The sequence below is a fragment of the Tamandua tetradactyla genome, chromosome 7 (assembly GCF_023851605.1).
Source record: "Tamandua tetradactyla isolate mTamTet1 chromosome 7, mTamTet1.pri, whole genome shotgun sequence".
Classification (NCBI taxonomy): Eukaryota; Metazoa; Chordata; class Mammalia; order Pilosa; family Myrmecophagidae; genus Tamandua; species Tamandua tetradactyla.
This window is the reverse complement of record NC_135333.1, coordinates 144,200,893-144,226,788: the sequence shown is the minus strand read 5'-3', so window position 1 is coordinate 144,226,788 and position 25,896 is coordinate 144,200,893. Positions and strand designations below refer to the sequence as shown.

The 25,896-nt window shown below is 35.3% G+C and overlaps 2 protein-coding genes and 1 pseudogene across 2 annotated transcripts in view; 1 reads left to right on the top strand and 2 right to left on the bottom strand.

Moving 5' to 3' along the window:
* Positions 1 to 1,910: 1,910 nt before the first annotated feature.
* Positions 1,911 to 25,878, bottom strand: GLIPR1L1 (GLIPR1 like 1). Its single transcript, XM_077111466.1, has 6 exons — positions 25,486 to 25,878; positions 11,315 to 11,560; positions 10,175 to 10,275; positions 4,150 to 4,235; positions 2,835 to 2,861; positions 1,911 to 2,746 (listed from the first exon to the last, which is right to left on the bottom strand). Exons 1-6 carry the CDS (start codon positions 25,660 to 25,662, stop codon positions 2,625 to 2,627), a joined length of 759 nt encoding a protein of 252 aa, XP_076967581.1. The 5' UTR covers positions 25,663 to 25,878; the 3' UTR covers positions 1,911 to 2,624.
* On the bottom strand, positions 12,408 to 13,747 carry LOC143690334 (protein downstream neighbor of Son pseudogene; annotated as a pseudogene).
* The window catches only part of CAPS2 (calcyphosine 2), a 94,766-nt gene continuing 94,390 nt past the window's right edge, over positions 25,521 to 25,896 (top strand). The window contains exon 1 of the mRNA XM_077111457.1: positions 25,521 to 25,846. The gene's annotated coding sequence lies outside the window, so the exon portion shown is untranslated. The remainder of the gene's footprint in view (positions 25,847 to 25,896) is intronic.

Below are 25,896 nucleotides of genomic sequence, written 5' to 3'. Positions count from 1 at the left end.
CCCCCGAGCCCCAGATCAACCTGCAATTCTGTAGGAGGACAGTGGGTCCCACTCCTGAACCTGGTGGCCTTCTTCATCACACTTACCGGTTCTGAGACCTGGGTGTCCTAAAGCATGGCTGTGGTAGTTAGATTCAGGTGTCAACTTGGCCAGGTGATGGTGCCCAGTTCTATTGCTGTGGACATGAGCCAATGCCATGTGAAACTCAACTGTGCTGATTACATTTGTAGTCAGTTAGGAGGCGAGCCTGCTGCAATGAATGATGTTTGATTTAATTGGCTGGTGCTTAAATAAGAGAGCTCAATATAGCACAGCCCAAGCAGCTCAGCATATCTCATCTCAGCACTTACAGCTCAGCCCAGGCTTTTGGAGGTGCAGAAAGGAATCACCCTGGGGGGAAAGTTGTTGGAACACAAAGGCCTGGAGAGAAGGCCAGCAGAGATCACTCTGTGCCTTCCCACATAAAAAAGAACGTCAGTTGAAAGTTAGTTGCCTTTCCTCTGAAGAACTAATGAAATAAATCCCCTTTTATGAAAAGCCAGTCCGTCTCTGGTGTGTTGCATTCTGGCAGCCAGCAAACTACAACAATGGTCTAGGTTGGCAGTGAGAAAGAATAGTGTGGTTAAGTTTGATAGCATCATAGAAGAAGAGTTCAAAAAGAATGTTGAAATGAATAATGGAATATGAATAATAGAAACCAGTTAAACATAATGCATCTGTATTTTTTCCAGCAACAAGCATTATTATTCAATAATGAGCTTTTAGCTTATAAAATAAATGTTCATTGTGACCATGTATCTTTGAAAAGTAGCTGAGGGGAAATTGCAGATTAATTGTAGTTGTAATGATAGACATGCAATCAAACAATATGAAAATGTCAGAGTTGTTTCTTGCCCCTTTTCTGGAACAAACATATCTTTAGCAAATATTCTTTAATTCATTTTTTCCTTGTTCTTTTTAGGTTCTATTTTGTGTATTTTATAATATGTGTAATTATTTTGCTCTATTACACAATAAGCATAATACAACTAAATTAGATGTACATCTATAATCCTGGGAAACCCCTCAGTCCTGGGCAAACAAGAATTGGTTGGTCATTCTCTAATATTTTTCACTGATGGGAATGCATGATAAAAAACAATTTATACCATATGGGATGTCCCTGACCAGAATCGGAACCATCCCTTCACCATCCTTCCAGAGGGGTAAGGAGGAAGCTCACTTGGTTCAGTGAAGCTGACAAGTCTGATCACTTCACCTCCAAGTGATTAAGTTTCTGGGAACTTCAAACATACCCTAGTAGGCCAAGAGAATTCTCAGAAAAATGCCCAGCCCCAAATCCTGAGTTAACTGCCCTCAGTACTTTGAAAAAGCCAGTGCTGGAGCCGTTTGTTTACCAGTTCCAAACTGAATGGAATAGGCAGATAACCTAGGGTCACTGTTAAGACGAGATCTGCTCAGAGGAAAAGAATCACAAGTGATGGCAGGTATCTCAAGAGGTTCTGTTAAGTGTTTGTAGCTAAGATAACAAGGAATGAAAAAGATAACTCGTTGACCCAGGATTTTCTCCCACTCCCATCTCCTCCAATAAAAAGAGACACTGCCTTCCCAGCCTCTGCTCCATAGCTTTAGCATGGACAGAAAACACTGAAAAAAAAATTCCCCTTCTTTTGAGAACTTTAACTCTTTGTAAGTTCCTTTTAGCAGTGCCAATCTAATACTCTTTGGCACATTTGTCTTTGAAATCAGGGAATAAAGTTCTGTAAAAATTCATTTTATGTATGAGATCTATATAATTTCAACTTATTTGGTTTAAGCAAACTTTTATTCTCATGAAAAATAAGGAGTCTGAGGAAATAAAAGAGTAATCACATTAAAAAATCAGAGATATTTTAATTATTAATGAAAAAATTTAAACATCTATGAAGATAACAATAAACAGTATAACAGGTAGAAAAGTATATTCTACATACATGTCGATTTACTTTAGTCTATCTCAAATCACGAGTAAGGGAATAAGTAATTACGAATTCAAATTTTAACAAAGGAAGGGTATATGTAGTTAAAATATAAAATATAACAAAAATAAAATATTCTTCATAAAAATGTTTACAAAGTCAAAATAGTAGATTCAAATAGTAGATTTGAAACATAAAATCACTTGGCTTCTTTTAAAAACAACAATAATCCAGCTTCATGGAAATTCCTAGATATTTGGCAATATATACAAAACAACTTTCAGTCATGTTAAACATACATTAAAATGAAGCATTTTAATATTTATAGCTGAAGAGAGTTGGTGGTTGGCTGCCTTAGTTGGGAAGACAAAGATACAGATACTTCAGTCCACAGGAGTCAACAATTCAGTATAAATGGTTTTTAAAACTGAGTTAATTGAATAATCTGGTTTTTCTGTCTTCAGACAAAAGAAATACCATTTTGACAAATCCTTTGGTTTGTAGAAATGTTATATCTACAGATAATTTTGCATATTCTATTGAAGATACATTACCTGCACCCAATAATTTTATACAGGGCACATGTAAAAATACAATCACCTAAAAGTGTGATTTTAATTATTAGAACATACATTTACTTTACAAAGTTTCAAAATTCTTTTATATTTAAATGACAACTAAATGATTAATACTGTAAAAAAAGATTCCGAGAAGAACAGGAACCAGGCAAAATTGATTACATGCTATCTGTGGAGGTGTTTTGCCTATTGGCTTCCAATCTGGATAATCTGGTAATAAAACAGAACACTTAAGAAGTCAGTTCACTTTCAAGTGGAGGAAATAACTGAATCAATATTGAAAGACTTTGATACATACTTTTGAGTTTATCACGTTCTGGATTTCCTAAGAGAAAAAAAATATTATAAAATGAAAAACATTCCCTGGCTTTTCTGGACTTTTTGAATAAGACAATCAAAAGTTCGGAAAATTAGTTTGACTTTTTAACATAAGAAAATGAAAGCTTCTCCCCAGATCCACAATATTTAAACATCTTTATTATGTCCTCTATTAACAGTGTCATGTCAGCAAATATTTCCAAAATGTTGGCTGTGCAAAAAGAAGAAATTGAGGCATTTTGAGAAGAGTGATTTGATGTGATTTTTTTGTGTAAAATAGTTTGGAGTGGGAGACTGCATTAGTTCAGGCAAGAAATGACTTAGATACCAGGTAGGAAGGGGAAATGAAAAGAATGTGTTGTTGATATATTAATATCAATGACTAGAAGAGATTAGTTCACAAATAGAATATACATGATAATTTTTTAAAACTACCTTGAATCTGAAATCACTCCTTAATTGAAGTAAAACATACATATAGAAAAATACATGTCATTTAAGTGGACATTTTGATGAATTATTACAAAGTGAACACACCTGTGTAACCACAGGGTAGGTTCAGAAAGTCCTTTTGGTGTTTTCTTTGAATCACTAACTCTTCTTTCTTCTCCAGAGGTAACCATTATCCTAATTACTCCTGCTTAGTTTTGCCTGATTTTGAACTTTAAAGATTCACTATGCATTGTTTTTGTGTGTTTTCTTCCTTGGCATCACATTTAATATACAATTTACAAATAATTTCCTCTCTCCACTCTTTTTACTCTGTCCTTAACCAATTTATATATATATATATAAATTATATATATAATATATTAAAAAATATATATTTTTTAGTCTTTATTCTGAGAGCCAAAAGGCTGTCGATGGAAGAGAAGTACATTGGCTACAAGTTACAATTAACTTGGAAATTGATTAATTAATTAATTCTGAATGAATTAATATTACTAGTAGTATTAATATTAATAATTAATAATTAATGATAGATGCAGGGGGATGGAAACATTTCAATCAATAGTTATTTTGAGTGTAGCAAGAAACTGGATCACAGATGTTACCTCACTCCTTTCTGTCCTTCAGCTTGAGAGGGAAAATAATCAGTAAAGAATATTATGTCATTTTACGACCTGAGTTTAAATATGATAATGTGTAAAAGATGATTTATATCACCATAAAGTAGTAACCACATATTGTCCATAAATTCACTATAAACTAAAGGAACCAAATTTTTAAATAAAATTAATTTTTGGAAACATTACTCTTCAAATGGAATATTCTGATTTTCTTTTTTAGCTTACGGCAGAGGTTCTCTGTGCAAGTTTCTCCTCCACACATGGAGCAGGATACTCCACTTCTGTAGGGGAATGCGTTTATATAATTTCCTCTGCAAGAAAAGAAAAGGAGCAATTAGACAAATGGCTATTAATTTCTGTCATTTTGTGCATACATTTACACAAGTTGCTTTGGCCACTCTCTAAGCCATGAACGTTGGAAAAGAAAACTGGTGACAACCTTTGTCCCAATTTTATGCTCATTTCTTTCATGAAAAAAAAGAAATATTAAAATTGTTCTACTTGGGAGGTCACTAAATTGTATTCGTGAATATTCTAGAGAACTCCAATGACATGCGAACTCAATGTAACCTTAACACGTGACAGTCACAAAGTGTTTACCACTTGTATGATTATCCCTTGATTTTTGCACGGGCAGGCACTGGGAATCGAACCTAGGTCTCCGGCATGATAGAAGAGAACTCTGCCTGCTGAGCTACCGTGGCCTGCCCTCCCTTGATTTTTTAGATGGAATAAGTAGAATTTAAATTCTAAATTGCTGCATATCCTTTATTATTTGATTAAAAAGTAAATACTTAATTCTTATCTAGTTCCAAATATTTATAGCAGTTATTATGCCTGTTTTTAAAAATTATTTGCTTTCAGAAAACTGACAAGTGTTATTTACCCAGATTACATAAAGAAAATAAAATTAATGACACAAGATTTTTTCAACAATAATAAAAATAATTCTATATGCTCAATAGACAAGTAATTTGTAAAAACAATACAAGCCAAAATAAAAATGAAATAAATAAAAGTATTTATATATCCATTACTCATGTTACATGTCTATAGACAAGTATACTTAGGCAAGATTTTCCTATTTCAATAACTAAAACTATTAATTTCACTCTTTTCTATATGCTGAAAGAATGGACTATAAATATATAATTCTTACACATAATAAAATTAAAGAATGAGACCCTTGGAAATGGAAGTATGGCAGACCTGCTACACTGATTCTCTCACTGACAGTATTTTAAAATGATGAACAAAATACGTATTTAAACATTCTTAAAGGTATTGGTAATAAATTTGGGAATAACAGGCCAAAATCTATCCAGAAATCCAGAAAAGAAACTAAAGGAAAATTGGTTATTTCAAGTCTTGGTGGAAAGAAACCTCTGATGAAAATGCTCAAGGCAACTTCCATATGAATTTGCAGCCCAGATTCACATTATCTGCCCTCGAACTCGCTACTTGGGATTTAGTTTAAAGTCATTTCACCAGAGTAGTACTGCTTGTGTGTCTGCCAGAAGTTATGGTAAATCCTCAGGAAAAATTGTGTTGAATCTATAGACTGATTCAGCAAGAAATGACATTTTAACAGTATTGATTTTTCCAAGCTATGAGCAATGTATTTTCACCTAATTATTTGTGCCTTTGTTAATTTCTCTCATGAATATTATGTCATGCTCTATTCATAGGTCTTTCATATTTTCTACTACTTTTATCCTTAAGTTTTATATGTTTTTTTGACACTGCTGTAAATGGTATTGCTATTTTAATTCAATTTCTGATTAGTCATAATTAGGACATGGACATACAATTATTTTGGTACACTGATCCTGTATTCTGAAAAACTGCTAACCGTACTAATAGTGATAGAAGAATTTTGGTAGATTCCATTGGATTTTCTATATATACTGGTCATAAGCAAATGATGGCCTAAAGGCCAAATGTGGTCTGTGGTCTGTTTTGAGTAATCTTCCAGGTAAGAATTATTTTTCAAATTTTTTTGTAGCATTTAAAAAATTGTTTTATTGATATATATTATATATTTACTACCATGTAGTCATTTGAAGTGTATAATCAATGGTTCATGATATCATCATATAGTTGTGCATTTATAATCACATTGACTTTTTTCTTTTTTGTGAAAAATAACACATATACAAAAAAACCCAATAAATTTCAAAGCACATTGCAACAATTAATTGTTGAACAGATTTCAGAGTTTGATATGGGTTGCAATTCTACAATTTTAGGTTTTTACTTCTAGCTGTTCTACTGGAGACTAAAAGAAATAGCAATATAATGACCCAGCTATCACACTCATTTGTTAAACCCTATCTCCTCTGTATAACTCCACCACCACCTTTGATCTTTCTCCCACTCTTTAGAGGTATTTGGGTTATTCTCATTCTAACTTTTTCATGTTGGAAGGGGCTGTCCATAATATGGGGTAGGGGATGGAACTAGCTGATGTTCTGGAGAGGCTGGCTCCTCTGTATTTCAGGACTTATCTAGTCCAGGGATACATCTGGAGGGTGTAGGTTTCTGGACAGTTACCCTAGTACATGGAACCTTTGTAGGATCCTATACAATGCCCTAGGTGTTCTTTAGGATTGGCAGGAATGGTTTTGGTTGGGGCTTGGCAAGCGATGCTAGGTAGCAATGTCTAACTGAAGCTTGCATAAGAGTGACCTCCAGAGTGGCCTCTCCACTATTTGAACTCCCTCATCCACTGATACCTTGTTGCTTTTTACATTTAAAAATGAGTATAATAAACAACACAGAAAACAAAGAAGAATATGTGAGAGGGACTGTGACACACAAAGCCTAAAATATTTATTGTCGAGCATGTTACAGAAAAAGTGTTTTAACTTTATGTGTAATGTTAGCTAGGTTTTTCATATATATTCTTTATCAGATTGAGGCAGTTCCATCCTATTATTAGTTTACTGAGAGCTTTTATCAAGAATGAATGCTTGATTTTTTTTGAGTCTACTGAGATGATCATATGTTTGTTATTTTTACGTTTGTCAAAATACCTTGGTTGATTTTTGTATGTTAAACCAGTCCTACATTTTTGGAGTAAACCCCATGTGGTTATGCTGTGCCAGTCTTTTAATATATTTTTTGATTCAATGACTAAAGTTTGTTTAGAATTTTTTCTCTGTAGTTTTCTATTCACCTTATCTCTCCTTTACAATTTGTCTTTCAAGAAATTTATTCATTTAATCTAAATTGTCTTTTTTTGTCTAACTGTTAATAATAAGCTCTTCTTTTCCTTTTAAAAGCTATAGAATCTGTTGTGTTGTCACCTCTCTAATTATGAGTATTGTTGATTTATCTATCTTTTTTCCTAATGAATATGGTTTGAGATCTTATTGATCAAATCAGTTTTTGTTTCATTCATTTTCTCTGTTTTAGAGACATAAATTTAATAGATATCTGCTTTGATTTTTATTATTTTATTTAATCTGTTTACTTTGAGTTTAATTTGCTCTTCTTTTTCTACCTTATTAAGGTGTAAGATGAGTAGATTTTGAGACCATTTTCCTTTTCTAACTTGGGCTTTAAGTGCCATAAAATTTCCCTGAAGTACTAATTTAGACACATTCGCACATTCTGTTACATTCTTTTTTTTTCCCTCTTTCAGTTCCAAACATTGGGGATTTTCCAAGGGCTTTTCTGTTGTTGATTTCTAATTTATTTCCCTATGATAATAGAACATATTTCGTATGATTTTGACGTTTTAAATTGATTAAAACTTGTTTTATGACCCAGAATACGGTCTATTGTTGTAAATATTCCATGTGGACTCGACAAGATGTATGTTCTGCTGTTTAGTGGTGCATTCTACAAATGTCAATCAGGCCAATGTCAATCAGACTGAAGTCTGTTGATGGGTCATTCAAGTTTTCTATCATCTTACTGATTTTCTGTCTACTTGTTATTTCTATTTTTAAGATGCAGGCATTGGAATCTCTGATTATAATTGTGGATTTGTCTGTTTCTTCTTGTAGTTCTATTGATTTTTGCTTCATATAATTTCAAACTCGGTTATTAGCCACATAAATATTTAGGACATTTATGTCCTATTGATTAATTGACCCAATTATTCATATTAAATGAATTTCTTTTATGCTGATAATATTCTTTGCACTGAAATCTACTTTTATATTAATATAATAAATGATGCTTCCTTTGAATTAATGTTTGTATCGAAAACTTTTTCCATTATTTTACTTTTAATCTGTGTGTCTTTATTTAAAGGGTGTTTCTTGTCGGCAATATATAGTTGAGTCTACCTAATTTTGCAATGTCTGCCTTTTAATTGGGATGTTCATACCTTTTACATTTGGTGTGATTATTGATATCGTTACATTTGAGGATATCATTGTCTTAGTTATTCTATTTGTCCCATCTAGTTCATATTCCCTTTTATTCTTTATCTGTTTTCCTTTGGATTAATTGGAAATTAAAAAAAATATTTTCTGCTATTCTTTGTTTTATTATTTAGTGGTCACTTTAGGTTTTATAGTATACATATTTAACTTATCATAGGCAGGTAGAATTATCCCACAAAGAGTATGAGAACTTTAAAGTAGTGTAATTTAATTTTTCCCTCAAACCTTTAGGTGGTAGTTGTGGATTTTAATTTTACATATGTTCTAAACCCCACAATGCATTGTTATTATTTTTATTTAAACAATTTTCTTTGAAAAAATAATTAAATGATAAGAAAACACATCTTATGTATTTACTTAAAATTTACACTTAAAATTTCTGGTCTGAGAATTTCTTTATTTCACCTTTAATGGAAAAGATGTTTTCACAGGGTATAGAATTCTAGGTTGGCAATCTTTTTTTTTCTTTTAGTAATTCAGTAATGTTGTGTCACTGTTTTTTCTTACAACACTTTCAATGAAAAATCTGCTACCATTCGTCAATTTGTTCCTCTGTATGAAACATGTCCTTGTTCTCTGACAGCTTTTAAGATTGCTCTTTGTTATTGGTTTTAAAAATTTGATTATAGATGCCTTGGTGTAGTTTTATTCATGTTTCTTTCGATTGAGGCTTGTAAGCTTCTCTGCTCTGTGAGGTTATACTTTTCATTAAGTTTGGAAAGTTTAGGGCAATATTTCTTCAAATAGTATTTGCCCTCCTTCTCCTTTCAGGAAAATCAATTTCTACTTGAAGTTGACTCACAGTTCACTGATGCTCTTTTTCATGTTTTTTTTTTTTTAAATCTAGTTCTGTGTGGTTCATTTTGGATAATTTCTAATGAAATTAGAATTTACTACTGTTTCTTTTTTGTGACATTTAGTCTACCATTAATCTTATTGGTTTTTGTCTGACATTGTCATATTGTATTCCTTTAATGTCTTCCATAATTCTACTCAATTTTTGAAAATATGGAATACAGTTATTCTTACTATTTCAATGTCTTTTTATGCTAATCCTAACATCTATGTCAGTTTTGACTGATTATTTTTCTCAATACAGGTCTTATGTTCCTGCCTCTTTGCATGCTTGATAATATTTGATTGGATGCCAGATAAAGGAAATTTTAGGTGCTGGATATTTTGTATTCCTATAAATCTTCCTGAACTTTTTTTGGGGATTCTCTTAAGTTACTTGGAAACATATTTATCATTTTGGTTTACTTTTATGTATTGTTAGGTGGGTCTAGAGCAGCCTAGGGTTAATTATCTCCCAAGGGCTGGTGGGATCAAGCATGGTTTCTGGCCCTATGTGTGTCAGGTAAAATTTGTTCTAATTCCTTCAGATGGTTCTTCCCAGGCCTCATATAGTTTCCTTACATACAGGAAACATGTAAGGAACATACATACATACAGGAATGTAAAAAACATTCCTTACATTAACAGGTACTCTGCGGAGTATTTGAGGAGGATCTTTGAAGATTGGCAAGATTCTCCCTATGGAGTGGTTTTCTTTTCTCTGGTACTCTGTTCCATGACTCTGAGCTGCACTGATCCCCCTGCATCTCAGAAATATGTCATCAATAAAAGGAATGTAGTAACTTCTACCTCAATTCTCCCTGTCTCTGCTGTAGTCTGAAAACTCTCTCATGACGGCAATCTTGAACAATTTCAGAGCTAACTTTGCGATTAGTATTGTAGAGGTGAACTTCACTTATCAACTTATATACTTGTTTCTCTAGCATAAAATACTATTTTTTGGAAATAACTGTTAACATTTAAATATTTAAAATATTGGAAATAACAACACAACTTACGGTGGTGCATAGTTGCATGCAAAAAGTCCAGTATTTCTTGCCCCAAGGTTAGGACAAATTGTAATTGCACAACCAATTTTATATGAATTGGCCCAAACTACCTATAAGGAAAATGTTTTTAAAATAAAATATACAAGACAACTCTATGCAAACAAGGTAACATGGAAACAGGTATTATTTTCTGTCATGCTAGCAAAACATGAATCACATAAATATTTGTCTACAATGGCTTTCTAAGATGTCTAATAGTAAGTTAAGACAATTATTTTGATAATGCTGCTTTCATCAAAAGAAGAATTTTTTAATGCTCAATGTAGGACCAGATTTTTGAACAGATAGTATAAAGAGCAGCTCTTCAGAGTATTCCAACTGGTTTATCCTTGGTCCCTCATATGGAAGCCTATATCACTCTGAAGTCTACTTAAAGAGCTATAAACCTCTTTCTTATGTCTGAATGCAGCCTGGTCACCTGGAACATGGATATTTTCATTGTGAAGGAGTACAGGCAAAAAGAACTTTATTAGGTATTTTTTAGAATGTTTTTGCTGGAGGGGATGAGAGATTTGGGGAGTTGTTGCTACATGAGCAGAATCAGCATATACATAAACCACCAGCAATTAACTTATGTCCACCCAGAGTGAAAACATTAAGAGAATCTATACCTATAGCTTAAAATAGAGAGATGATATGCTAGGAATTAAGTTTAAGAATAAAGTCTAAGGATTTATCATCTAATCTCTAAAATGTAACAATTTTCAGGCTCATATTACATATTTCTCATGTTAAGGAAATATTTTGAGTATCAAATTTTAGATATATCCATACCAAATGTACTTGTTGCAGATTGAATTTAAGAGTTTTTAGGCACGTAACATTTACCTGTCATATACATTTAAAGTAAACATTTTAGAGCAGGAAATAACATTAGACATTATATCTCCTTATTTTGAAGATGAATAAACAAAAAGTCAAGGATACTAAGTGATTCACTGCATAATTTTTAAATAGGTTCTAAGGTTATAAATCCATTGTTTTTTACCAGTTTAGGCTGGATCTCTCTTAAGGATAATGCTCCATATATTGTCTTGCATTTTAAATGAGTACAAATAAGAATTTACAAATAAAATGTCAAATATTTACCTGTGTATAATGCCCACAAACTTTGGAACATGAATTACCTGTAAAATTATAAAATCGAACTTCATTATACCAAGCATTAATGGCATTACTTGCATTAAACGTGCCAACTCCACCTAACCAGATATTTTCTCCAACAAATTTAAAGTCTGGATGGCAACCATTTGCTTTTGATAAACAGGTGTTATGTTTGAATACGCAGTTGCTTGTCCATGCTTTAGCAGTCTTCGCTAAAGCTTCATCCCAGGTCTGAAAGATAAAATATTTTAAATTGAGTTTGTATATATATTCAGGTTTAGATTAAAGTTATTTAATTATTTTAATTCTTTAAATTTGTTTACATTTATTACTTGAATAGCATACGGTTTTTGTTTCACGTTTATTTTGACAGTCATTTCTTTTTTATAATTTCTAAGCACTTTTAATTAGAATCATAAACACATACAAATATCTGTAATAGCACATTAAATAATATTTTTCCATGCCAGCTGATACACAACACTATATGGAATTCAAAATAATATCTTTTTCTCTGGGTTAAGAAGCATTAAAAGAAAAAAGAAAGATGTATCTGCAATGAGGAATTTTAGATTAGTAAGAAAGAAGCTGAAGTAGAAGCATCAACAATCAGCTCAGTAGATAATGTCTACACTTGTACTTAAAAAAAATATGAACCTAATAATTAGTCTTAGGTAAACTGTTAAAGTAATACATTTTGCCCTGATATGTCTGATCACAGTGCCGTGAGGTAAATTGCAACAGACAGCCTCAATTTTCTGCTTGCAAAATCACACATTAATTCCGTTTTCTACTCGGTTTATACTTAGGTTCAAGAGATCTAGAATTTTCACTCAAGTTATTGGAGGGAGTTAAAATAAGAGTCTAACTTCATATCTGAATATCTAATCTCAAATGGTAAAAATAGAAAATGTGATTTAAAAACTTAATCAAGACATGTAATGAAAGCTAACATAAAAAGTTAATGTTTACAAACAACATGAATGTTTAGTTCTATTCCTTTCTTCTAACTTTAAAAATGAATTTTAAAGCAAAACATGTAAGAATCTTGAATTTCCTTGTTAGAAGATTTCTTTCCTCAAAGATTCTGTTTAGGCTTAATTTGATGTTCATGATCTCCAATCATGTGCTGTAGAGATGATTTTTCCAGTAATAGTATTTGATAAACTGGTCAGAGTCTTAGGCTGCAACCCACAATTAGCAAGTTGTTTATGAACAATCTTCTTATCCAGTACTTTGTCCACTGGTGGGTAGATGTTAAATATAGCAATTGGCTCATGAGTATACCATCCTAAAGAAAAAGATTCACTCTGTGAAAATTTGAGTAGCTTTGTCACAGAATGTAGAGAATGTGGCATAACAGTTCCTGTAATCTCCAAACTAAATAGACCCTTGTCCCTAGGATGAACTTGTGACTTCACGTTTAAACTTCATGCCTTATGCATATACATTGTGGCCCCTCGAAAAGGTATATGGGGTCACAGGGTTGGTGGGAGTCCTACTGGTGGACCAGAAGTATCAACTTAACTTTTACAGTTGATAAAATATTGAGCAATGTAAAGGTCTTGATTCCATTAATCAGTACAACATACTCAGATCTGTGATCCATTTGCATTTCATGTTGCCCTTGATAGAGAGTATGTATGATTTTAAAATTTTGTCTTGCACACCCATCTCTTCCAGCCAGGAAAAATTTTCCTCTTCATCTTCATCACTGATTGTCTGCTCCTCCCCATGACCCAAGTTTGTTCCAGATGCTTTCTTCTTTTATGGACATTTTCCTCTACGAAAGCCAAGAAAATTCAATAACTTCATTTTTCATAGTTTCTCTTAAATCTCTAGTTGTGGGAGATATGATAGCTGTGATTTCATTTCCTGCTAATCCTGCTGCACAGAATAGGAGAGTAAATTGATAGGTACAAGTGCAGAAATAGGGGCAAAAGTTCTGTCTTCAACAGATTATATACAGAAGTAAAGCTCACAGACCAGTCACTCATTAAAATGTGTTGTAGGGTTTCATCATTTGACAAAGGGCTTGTCCTTCCAGTCATTTTTCTATCAGTTCCAATACAGGGCAACAGTGGTTGCCAGGACATTGCAGGATGGAGCCAACAGATAGGCTCTGCTGGAAGACACAACAGAGATGGCTTGGGATCCTGCATACTTTGTGGCAAAGTAACTTCTGTTGTCCTATGATGCTGGACAAGACCTTGAGCCTCTTCTGTCCTTTCAAATGATCTGCCCAGGTAAAGGGCTGAGAAGAGTAAAAAGCAGTTGAGTTTTAATACGCAAGTCCACAGGTAATTTGGTAGTTTTTGAGGTTGAAACTTCAGATTCAGACAATGATACGTGTAGGGTCTTGGGTAATTCACTAATGGCTGCTCTTTCAGGAAACTTCTCTTACCACAGTAAATCATTTTTTTAAATTAGAATCTAAAAACTTTAACTGATCCCAGGTGCTGAGGTCTTTTCCAGAGCGCGGTGGCCGACCTGCTCCAGTGGGAGGCTCACTTCTCCCAGTCGTTTCTTTTTAGGTCTGCTTCACAAACACTTATTTACACTAAATAAGCACATAAGTTCATCTTTGTACTTCCAGTACCTAACAGATAACCTTCATTTAGTCCTTTAGAGGCACTCCACAAATATATTCGAATATGATTAAAATAAATCAGAATTCAGAGTTGAATAATTCAGCAGGCCATGCAAATTTATAATTAAAAGAAGAACGCTCATTTATAATTAAAAAACAAAATTTTTAGCAAACTCAGAATGAAATTTCCCTAAACTATTCAAGAATCTACAAAATATCCTATAGTTAGCCTGAATATGTAATGGTGAAATACAAAAAGCTTTCCTCCTAGATTGGGAACAAAACAAGTTGGCTGCCCTCTCATTTCTATTTCTTATTGTGCTGGAGGTTAGCTGGTATAACAAAGTATGTGAGATAATTAAATATAAAAGACAAAAGGTATAAAATGTATAATATCAGAATCTGTCATTATTCATAGATGACATGAGTGGATACATAAAAAATACAAATGAATCCACAATCAAAACTGGAAGAAATAAGTGAATTTATTAAGGTCAAATAAATATCATTATTAAAAAAATTAACTGTATTTCCATATACATCTTACAAACAAACATTAATAAATTATATGCAAAATCTTGACATGGAAAACTATGAAACAAAACCCTTCTTATTAACCTTGCCTTTTTTAAAAACATTTTTTATTGTGAAATATAACATATGCAGAAAGTGGTAAATTTCAAAGTACAGTTTAAAAAGCAGTTATAGAGCAAATTTAAAATACGTTATGGGTTACAGTTTTACCTAATTTCATATATTTCCTTCTAGCTGTTCTAATATACCAGAGACTAATGAGAAATATCAATGTAATGATTCAGTTGTCATAATCATTTGTTAAATTTCATCTTCTCTGTTACTGTTACAACTCCTCCCTCTCACTGACCCTACTCCCAATCTTCAGAGATATTTGGGTAATGGTCATTCCAGCTTCTTCATATTGAAAAGGGGTGTCACATTATGGAGTAGGGGGATGCAACAACCTGATATTCTTGGAAAGACTGGTGCCTCTGGATTTCAGGGCTTATCTGGCATAGGAACAATCTGGAGGCCTTAGGTTTCTGAAAAATAAAATTTAGTGAATGCAATTTTAAAGAGCCTCATATAGAACCCTGGGTATTCTTTAGGGTTTTCAGGATTTCTGTTGGTTGGCATACCATGGCAATTTGCATTATCTAGCTGAAGCTTGCATAAGAGTAATCTCTAGAATAGCCTCTCAATTCTAACTCTCTTCTACTCCTGCTTCTACCAGTACACAGAGGCTGAGGGAACATTTGGCAGTCCAATTTATCTGAAGAAGACATTTGAGATCTCAGACAAACCGTATGTACTGACAGCCTTAGCTGCTAGTGCCAAACTTTGAACCTAGAATGATGTAGATGCCCTCCTTACCACAAAGAATTGACTGGGCTACACCAAGAAGAGAGCACCCACTGGCTTCCATCAGGTTATAGAAATTTTGTATAAGAACAGTGCCCCAGTCCAGAAATTACAGGACTATGTTACTCTGGTGGAACATGTGGACACAAAATTGAACTTGGCCACCAAGGTTAAGCCATGATGTTGTCATTGATACCTGCTGGGATCTGAAGGATCATCAGCAGTTGCTTTCATGCAGGAATAAAGCAGATAAAGGAGCCGCAGAGGAGGAGAAGATAGATGCAATTCTCAATAGCTTGCAAATTCGATGAAGATTTAAGTGGTATCAGCTATCCTGAAACCTGCCTCATTTCTTCCTTTCTTGCCTGTGAAAGAAGAGAGAGTTCTTCTTTGGGAGAGTTAAAGCATCACATCACTTAGGCCCATTAGCAGCAGGCAGTACCTGATACTCTTGGGACAGAAACCAACAGCTGGGAACAGATAGTTTCAGACTGATCTTCTATCCAATGAACATCATGACAGGGCCAAGATCTAAAGCTTTGACTGATGAGAGTCCCTCTCCATTTGGTGCTCCTGTGATGGTGGGAGTGATTTCCAGATTGAGCCCACATTGGGCAAGATCTCTCTTGGTCTAAGAAGAGTGACTGCTCCAGAAAAGAGGACTCTCAAACTAAGTGGTCAGGGGGTCATAGGGTGGTCACTCCATTCCTCTCAGCTAGTGATGACCCCAGACTTGTGCTGGACCTTCGTAGTTCGACTCTGAATGGGGTCATTACAGAACCAACATAAATGTAGGGCAGGGGCCTCAGGAAGGATTGGCAGTGTTGCCCAGGATCTCCTGGGGAGCAGCTCACACCAGACTGTACACAGTCCTCCACATTATGATGGAGATTGCCCAGGCATTGTATTTCTTCAGCCTCTGCTCCTCTGCTTTCTCAGTCTCCCCTCTATTCAAGAACTTATGGCTTCTCTCACCTGCACACTGAGATGACCTAGTATAGGTGATGAGAATCACCCCCTTATCCTTACAAATTTATATGGAGCTCAGATCCAACAGTGCTGGCAAGCTCTGCCTACATGTAAAATCTAACTTCACCCGGAACTTTCAGAAGTCTCACCTGGGCTAAACAGCAGCATTTCTGACCTTCAGGGTATAAAGATGGAAGTTGTTTTGTTTTCACACTTAGTTTTTGAGAGGATATCCTGTATTGTAGATTCTTGCCTTGTTCCAATATTAGATTCTTTTCACTGATTGAACTGGGTTTCCCTGATATGCTAGACTTCTAATAAAGCTATTTCTTTCTTGGTACAAAAAAAAAAAATTGCCAATCCATTTCTGGTATATTGCTCTGGGGCAGATTTGGTAAAGTGAAACAGATTTTGGTACCAGAGAAGTGGAGTGCTGCTGATTTTGCAAATACTAAACATGTTGGAATGGCTTTTTACATGGATAAGGGGCAGTTTCTGGAAGAACAGTGCAGAGATGAATGTAAAAGGCTTTGCTTTCAAGAGGCAGTTGGTAGAAATATGGATGATAAAAGTTCTTCCAATAAGGCTTTAGTAGAAATGATAAATGTGTCATTGCAAACTGGAAGAAAGGCGATCCTTATTTTATAGTGGCAGATAATTTGGCAAAATTGACTCCTGGTGTTGGAAGGGAGAATTTGAAGACAAACTTGGATATCTAGCTGAGGAAGTTTTCAAACTAAATGTGGAAAATGCAGCCTGGCTTCTCCTTGCAGCTTATGGTAAAGTGTAACAGGAAAGGGATAAGTTGAGAATTGAACTCTTGGATACAAAGAAACCAGAAACTGATAGTTTGGAAAATTCTGAGCCTTTGGAAAATGAGATCCCAGAGAATATTGCCCCATCTGAGGATTTTTTCAAACATGGAACCAGTCAGCCATGTCAGAAAGAGCCAGGATTGAAGATGGAGCTATCCAGAAAGGATTTGTGGACAGTCCTATTGTCTGATGGTTCTGATCCCTGTATGCTGCATGCCAAATCAACACATTTTTGGTGAGATATGTATGAAAGGAACTACTGCCAGTCTGAACTAAAAGGGACAATCTGAAGGAAAAATGACTTCAAAGGCAGAAGCATGGAATCTAAGGTCTGGAACCAGGAAATCTCAGGCCAGGAGAGTGGATTCATCCATGCATGTGGGAGAGGGTGATTTTGCTCTGGAAGCAGAGGACAGGCCTTCCTCACCAATGTTCAGGAAGAGTTCAGGCCTCAGACAGTATGGAGCACATTCCCCAGGGAATGGGGAAAGCCTGGATGCCACCCCTCTGCCCTGAAGGGGTTAAGTGTGTACCCTGGAAATGGCAGAGGGTCCAGGTGCCACCCTGATGCTTAAGGGGGGTGGGGCTGAGAACAAGGTGGTCTCCCCAAAGCTTGGATATGTTCCAACCCTTACCCCTGTGTTTGTAGAGAGAAGGAATGCTGTGTAAACTTTTGGAAAGGGTGGGACTGCTCCTTTCTCAAGCCCTGAGGAGGAAACATCATACTATAAATGATTCTCAGACCTTAAAATCTAAAGGAGTTTGCCCTGCTGGTTTTGGGATGTGCTTGGGACCTCTGACCCCTGTTTTCCTTCCAGTTTCTCCCTATGCAACGGGAATGTTTATCCTATGACTGTCCCTTTTTATATTGGAAGCAGATAACTTGTTCTGAGTTTCACAGATCCAAAGCCAGAGGAGAATTTTGCCTTAAAACAGACCATGCCTGTAGAAACTTTGATGGGATTTTGTATTGTTTTTGACTTTGTATTGTATTTATATTGTTACTGAAATGATTTAAGGCTTTTGTGATATTGCGATGGAATGAATGCATTTTGTATATGGAAAGAACATGACATTTGGGGGTCCAGAGGGTGGTATGTGCTGGTTTGAAACTGTTATGTTCCCCAGAAATGCCATGTTACTTTAATCCAATCTTGTGGACAGACCTATTTAATCCAAAATAGGACAGACCTATTGCCAGGTTGGACCTTTTGATTAGGTTGTTACCATGGAAATGTGACCCACTCAATTGTAGGTGAGACCTCTTGATTAGGTTGTTTCCATGGAGATGTAACTCTACCCATTCAAGGTGGATCTTAATTAGCTTACCGGAGTCCTTTAAAAGGAGAACATTTTGGAGAAAGCTCAAATACAGATGCTTGGAGATGCATCTCCAGAAACCAGAAGCTCCGAGAGAAGGAGAGCAGATGTTATCATGTACCTTCCCATGTGACAGAGAAACCCTAGATACCATCAAGCCTTTCTGGAGTTAAGTCCTCTTGTTGGTACCTTAATTTGGGCATTTTCACAGCCTTAGAATTAGTAACTTGTCATTTAATAAGTCTCCATTATAAAAGCCAATCCATTTCTGGTATATCACATTTCAACAGTATTATCTATTCAAAACACATTATTATTACATTTGCTTTAAGTAGCCAATACTATAAAAGGAATATGAAGAAAATCTATTGTATTTACTCAGATATTTACTCCTTCTGGCACTTTTCACTCCTGTGAGTAGATCTCGGTTTCAACCTAGGATCTTTCTCCCTCAGGCTAAAAAACTTCCTTTCATATTTCTAATAGTGCAGTTCTGCCTATTTTGCATAATCTTTGAATATTTCTTTATTTTACCTTTTTTTGAAGGCTATTTTCACTGGGTACATAATTCTAAGTTGACAGGGTGTTTTTTTGTCTGTTTTTTTTTTTTCAATTTTCAAAGGCTTTCTTTCAGGATGTACATGTGATTTTTTTTTTTTTGAGAGGAAAATCTTTTTAGTCAATAACATGACAGTTGTTTTTGTGTTTTACCCTTTCAGCCCTTTAAAGATTTCATTCCATTGTCTTCTTGTTCCATTTTCTTTGATGAGAATTCAGTATCATTCTTATTTATGTTTTACTCATAAAATATATCAATTTTGTTAAAAATTTTGTATTTTATCCTTTGATCTCCAAAAGTTTGACCTTGATGTGTCTACTTGTGGTCATCCTTCTATTTATCCTGGTTGGGTTTTGATAAAATTTTTGGATCTGTGACTTGATGTCTTTCATCAATTTTGAAAAATTTTTGCCCATTATTTTTTAAATATTTCTTTTTCGCCAGGCTTTCTATCCTTTCATGTTGGGGCTCCATATACATGTACATTAAACTATTTGGATTTGTCCCACGGTTTTTTTGGTAACCAATTCTCTTTTTTGTGGTTATTGACATTTTTTCTCTGTGATACAGTTTGAATAATTTCTAAATATCTGTCTTTGAGTTCACCAAGCATTTCTTTGGCTCTAGCAAATCTGCTTTTAAGCCCATCCAATGAATACTTCATTTCAGATAATTTTTTTTCAGTTTTAGAATTTCCACCTGGTTCTTTTTTAAATATCAATTTATTTGTGCAATTTTCCACCTTTCCACCCATTTTATCACTATTTCCCTCTTATTTAGCATATTTTAATTGTTATTTAAAATCTTTGTCTACTAATTCCAATTTCTGGATCATTTGTGGTTCAACTTCTATTGACATTTTAATATGGGTCACATTTTTGGCTTCATTTTGTGTTTTCTAAACTTTGATTGTATGCCAGAACCTAAAACAGATATTTCCCCTTACATGGCTTGTCCTTTTGTACGCCCTGAAACTAGCTAGGGTTAGGAGCTGATGTCTTTGGTCTAATTAGTCATTGTCCTGAATTGGAGCTGATCTTCACTTTAGTTTTAGTGTACCTCTGATTTCAAATATTTTGAAGGTGGGATAAAATACCTCCCTCTGGGTTCTAAATACCTTGAGTCTTGGAGACTGTTAAATCACTCTCTGTTTTCCTAATCCTTATTTCCTGACACTGTCATTTACTCTCCAAAATTTCCATCAAAGAAAAACAACAGACAAAGAAGATTAGGCTGCCTTTAGTTGTCCTTCAGATTCCAATCCTCCATGCTAGCCATATACAACCAGTAGAAGGCTAGCTTGTTTTTCCTTAGCTTCACAAACTTCCTTATCCTATGGCAGGCCTGCTTTTTCTACTTCAAATATCTCCAGACTTCTGGAGAAGATGGCGGCTTAGTAAGACGCGCGGGTCTTAGTTCCTCCTCCAGAAAAGCAACTAAAGAAACAGAAACAATACGAAACAGTTCCCGGAGCCACGACAGACACCAAAAAGACAGCGTACCCCATTCTGGAACGGCTGAACGGGCAGGGAGAATCCACTGCAGTGAGATACCCGAGGGGCGCGCGTTTTCCCGGCCGGGGCGGCTGCCGACTGGGGTCCCCTCCACGCACATGGCTCCCCGGTCTGACTGGGAACGTTGGATAGCGGGGCCCTCCCGCCACGCTTGGCGTCTCTGGCCAGCTGGGCAATTTGGACCGGCAATTCCCCAAGCCGCGGCGGCCGGCCACCCCCCCTCCATGCGCGGTTTCCCGGGCTGACTGCGAGATTCGGATTGGCAAGTTAAAGGAGTCACAGCATCTTTTACTGGTGGGCCCCGCAGACAGACAAGCGCCACGAGTGCCACCTACTGGGCAGGAAAAGAAAAACAGCCCAGAGATTTCACAGAAAAACCTTTCAACCAGCCGGGTCCCACACCCAGGGAAATCTGATCAAATGCCCAGACACCAGCAGAAAATAATGGATGATGCTCGGAAAATTAAAGATATGGCCCAGTCAAAGGAACAAACCAATAGTTCAAATGAGATACAGGAGCTGAGACAACTAATGCTGAATATACGAACAGAAATGGAAAAACTCTTCAAAAACCAAATCAATAAATTGAGGGAGGGCATGAAGAAGACATGGGCTCAACAAAAAGAAGAAACAGAAAATCTGAAAAAACAAATCACAGAACTTATGGGAGTGAAGGACAAAGAAGAAAAAATGGAAAAAACAATGGATACCTACAATGGTAGATCTAAAGAGACAGAAGCTACAATTAATGAACTGGAGGATGGAACATCTGAATTCCAGAAAGAAACAGAAACTATAGGGAAAAGAATGGAAAAACTTGAGCAGGGGATCAGGGAACTGAATGACAATATGAAGCGCACAAATATACGTGTTGTGGGTGTCCCAGAAGGAGAAGAGAAGGGAAAAGGAGGAGAAAAACTAATGGAAGAAATTATCACTGAAAATTTCCCAACTCTTATGAAAGACCTAAATTTACAGATCCAAGAAGTGCAGCGCACCCCAAAGAGAATAGACCCAAATAGGCGTTCTCCAAGACACTTACTAGTTAGAATGTCAGAGGTCAAAGAGAAAGAGAGGATCTTGAAAGCAGCAAGAGAAAAACAATCTGTCACATACAAGGGAAACCCAATAAGACTATGTGTAGATTTCTCAGCAGAAACCATGGAGGCTAGAAGACAGTGGGATGATATATTTAAATTACTAAAAGAGAAAAACTGCCAACCAAGACTCCTATATCCAGCAAAATTGTCCTTCAAAAATGAGGGAGAAATTAAAACATTCTCCAACAAAAAGTCACTGAGAGAATTTGTGACCAAGAGACCAGCTCTGCAAGAAATACTAAAGGGAACACTAGAGTCAGATACGAAAAGACAGAAGAGAGAGGTATGGAGTAAAGTGTAGAAAGAAGGAAAATCAGATATGATATATATAATACAAAAGCCAAAATGGTAGAGGAAAATATTATCCAAACAGTAATAACACTAAAAGGTAATGGACTGAATTTCCCAATCAAAAGACATAGAATGGCAGAATGGATTACGACCCAGCAATACCACTGCTAGGTATCTACTAAAAGGACTTAAGGGCAAAGACACAGACGGACATTTGCACACCAGTGTTTATAGCAGCATTATCTACAACTGCAAAGAGATGGAAACAGCCAAAGTGTCCATCAACAGACGAGTGGCTAAACAAACTGTGGCGTATACCTACGATGGAATATTATGCAGCTTTAAGACAGACTAAACTTATGAAGCATGTAATAACATGGATGGACCTAGAGAACATTATGCTGAGTGAGTCTAGCCAAAAACTAAAGGACAAATACTGTATGGTCCCACTGATGTGAACCGACATTCGAGAATCAGCTTGGAATATATCATTGGTAACAGAGACCAGCAGGAGTTAGAAACAGGGTAAGATAATGGGTAATTGGAGCTGAAGGGATACAGACTGTGCAACAGGACTAGATACAAAAACTCAAAAATGGACAGCACAATAATACCTAAGTGTAATGTAACTATGTTGGAACACTGAATGAAGCTGCACCTGAAATATGGTTTTTTGTTTGTTTGTTTGTTTGTTTGTATCTTCTGTTTTTGTTTTTTTTCTTTTTCCTTTTTATATATATATATTTTTATTAGTATTATTATTTTAATTCTCTTCTCTATATTAACATTCTATATCTTTTTCTGCTGTTTTGCTAGTTCTTTTCCTAAATCGATGCAAATGTACTAAGAAATGATGATCATACATCTATGTGATGATACTAAGAATTACTGAGTGCATGTGTAGAATGGAATGATTTCTAAATGTTGTGTTAATTTCTTTTCTTTTTTTGATTAATTAAAAAAAATTTTTAAAAATTGGATAAAAAAATAAAAGCACATAGTAGATTCAGAAAAAAAAATAAATAATAGAGGAAAAATTGTTAAAATAAATTCAGTTTGAAATACTAGCGATCAATGAAAGGGAGAGATAAGGAATATGGTATGTAAACATTTTTTTTCTTTTTCTGTTTTTGTTTTATTTTTCTGTTGTCTTTTTATTTCTTTTTCGAATTGATGCAAATGTTCTCAGAAATGATCATGATGATGAATATGCAACTATGTGATGATATTGTGAATTACTGATTATATATGTAGAATGGAATGAGCATATATTACGGATGTTTGTGTTTATTTCTTGTAATTTCTTTTTAATTAATAAAAAATTATTAAAAAAAAAAATATCTCCATGCTCCACAACTTCCCCCAGTGATGGAAACAGTGCTTGGGTAGGAAGTGATGACCACTCTGAAATGCAGTCCATTTGGATTACTTTGCATTCACAGTTACTCAATGACTTTAAATAAAATATGACTTATTTATTTTAGTTTCTACAATGTTTTGTCATTGTTGCTGCAAGATTAACAACATTTTATGAACTTCTACATCCTAATCAGAGTCCTCTTTGTGATTGAAATTTATTGATCTTTAGGCCATCCCTTCTTTCTGGTGGGATATAAATATTGTCTCAGATTCATGTTGTGCATTTCCTGTTCCAGATCTAGACTCAGCCATTTCTCCAAAGAGTTTGATTTCTTTTTGTGAAAAAATACGGGTGTTATGAATCCTCATTGCTAATGGTTTATCACTGCTTCTACGATTTGCAATGGAGCCAGGAAATATCACTTAAGAAGAAAATCATAGTTTATACTAATTGTTTTAGTTTTCTAGCTGCTAAAACAAATATCATACAATGGGTTGCCTTAAACAATGGGAGTTTATTGGCTTGTGGATCTAGGAAAAGTCCCAAATCGAGGCCTCAGCATGAGGACGCTTTCTCCCTAAAGACTGTGGAATTCTGGGGCTGGCTGCTGGCAATTCTTGGTCCTTAGCTTTTCTGTTACGTAGCAATGCACATGGAGATATCTTCTTTGTCTTCTAGGTTCCACTGATTTCTAGCTTCTAGCTCTTCCCTGCAGTTTCTCTTTCTGTGTTCAATTTCCTTCTTTATAAGGACTTCAGCCATAATGGATTAAAGCCCACCTCATTCAGTTTGGCTACACCTCACTAATAATATCTTTAAAGGTTCTGCTTACAAACGAGTTCACACCCATAGGACCAGGGGTTGAGGCCTGAGCATTTCTTTTGTGGGGGATGTAATTCAATCCCCAACATTAATATTTCAACTTTGATTTCCTATTGTAGCATTTCAATTTCTTTCCCCATATCATTTTTCTCTTATGCTGAAAGTTTTGATTCCTAAATATTAGCATAATTACCTCTTTTGCCTTATCATACCATGTAAAATAAAATTATATCAAAGAGCATCTCCAATATCACTACTAACATCAACATTTCTGAACTCAGTTTAAGATTTATTTTTAGTTAATTTTGGCCTCAGAATACATTGCACTAAAAATGTACATTTGAAATACTGCATTCAAAGCCACTCACAGGATTTTTTACATGTGGCATGTTACCAACTTGATACATTATTAGGTTTATTTAAAAATTTTGTTTCTAAGGGACATTTTTTCCTTTTTGATTGAACTTTTAAGATTATGTAAAATTTTTACATGTTTACAAACAAAGTCATTTCATAACAAATCCGTGTCCTTGATCACCCAACCTGTTGGAACTTAAAGTATTTTTTAATACTGCATTAATGAGATCACTTCATTTTGTTTAATCCAGTATTTCCCAAACATTTGAAACCCCTCCCCCACAAAAACCTTTTTCCATACAGCAGAATAATGCCATTTTGAATTTATGTTAGTGCCTAAATTGTGATTAGAATTATTTTCGTGTTAAATAGAAAGGAAGAAAGCTGGAATAGATAGAAGAATTACAATGTGTCTCTTCTTGCATAGTACTTAAGAAAGCTTAATGCTATCAACATCTACATTTAAAATGATACACATGCCAGAGAAAGATATAATGCAGGGGAAATTTCCAGCAACACAATTTATAGTCAATAATTTTTTTAATCAGAAATTTTATAGATTATTTTAATAATTTAATACTCATTCTAATTCTTCATTTGTACTCTTCTTCTTTTTGTCTATAGAATGGAGGTTTATAGAAGACATAAAAAAACAGCTCAATGCTTTTGCAATTAAATTACATATATTAATTTTCACAAAAATGATAATCTGATGCTGTTAACATCTGATATCATTTTCACATCTTTGTAGAATTTTTAGTACTACATATGTATTGTTTCGATTTTGGGTTAATAAAATGTAAAGAGAAATAACAGAACATAAGACTCTCCATCCCTGTGCTATTTCTTACTCTCCCTCCACCCCCAGTCCCCCAACGGATTAAGTCTAGCTAGAAGTTTTGTTTTTTTTTTTACTCATCCACTCCCATCGTTTCCCAGAAGGAGACAGCCAGGTATGATTTTCAGCTATAAATCTTAAAATCAGACTGAATTCTTACAAACGAGTTCATTAAATTTACGGAACAGCGACCCTAGCTAGGATTAGCTAGAGAAACAAGATCCCCGTCTAAGTTTTTTCTCACCATGTATTTCATGTCGGCAGCACTGGGCGAGACTCGGCTACGGAAATCGTTGTGGGCCTTGACGCACTGGTCTATAAAGCTCTGGTCTGAGATGGACGGGACTTGAGGAGAGCCTCTACTGGTTACCAGACACAGACCTATGACCCATAAGCAACCGAATGTCTTCCAGAGCGCCATGGTGGGAAGCTGAGGCTGCCCTGGCTGCGCGGACCGGTAACGGCCTACCTGGCTTCCTGCCCCCTGGGACTACTTTCTCCGCTGCCTCCGTCTTCCTGCACAAAGACTCGAGCCTGCGCCAGAGCCAGGGGAGGCCGAGACACGCCCGCACGCAGTGTCTGCACCTGGGCGGGACACGTAGCAGGTATAGCCCCCTTAAAGCCCCCGGCACAGGAGAAAACCTCGACTCGCCCC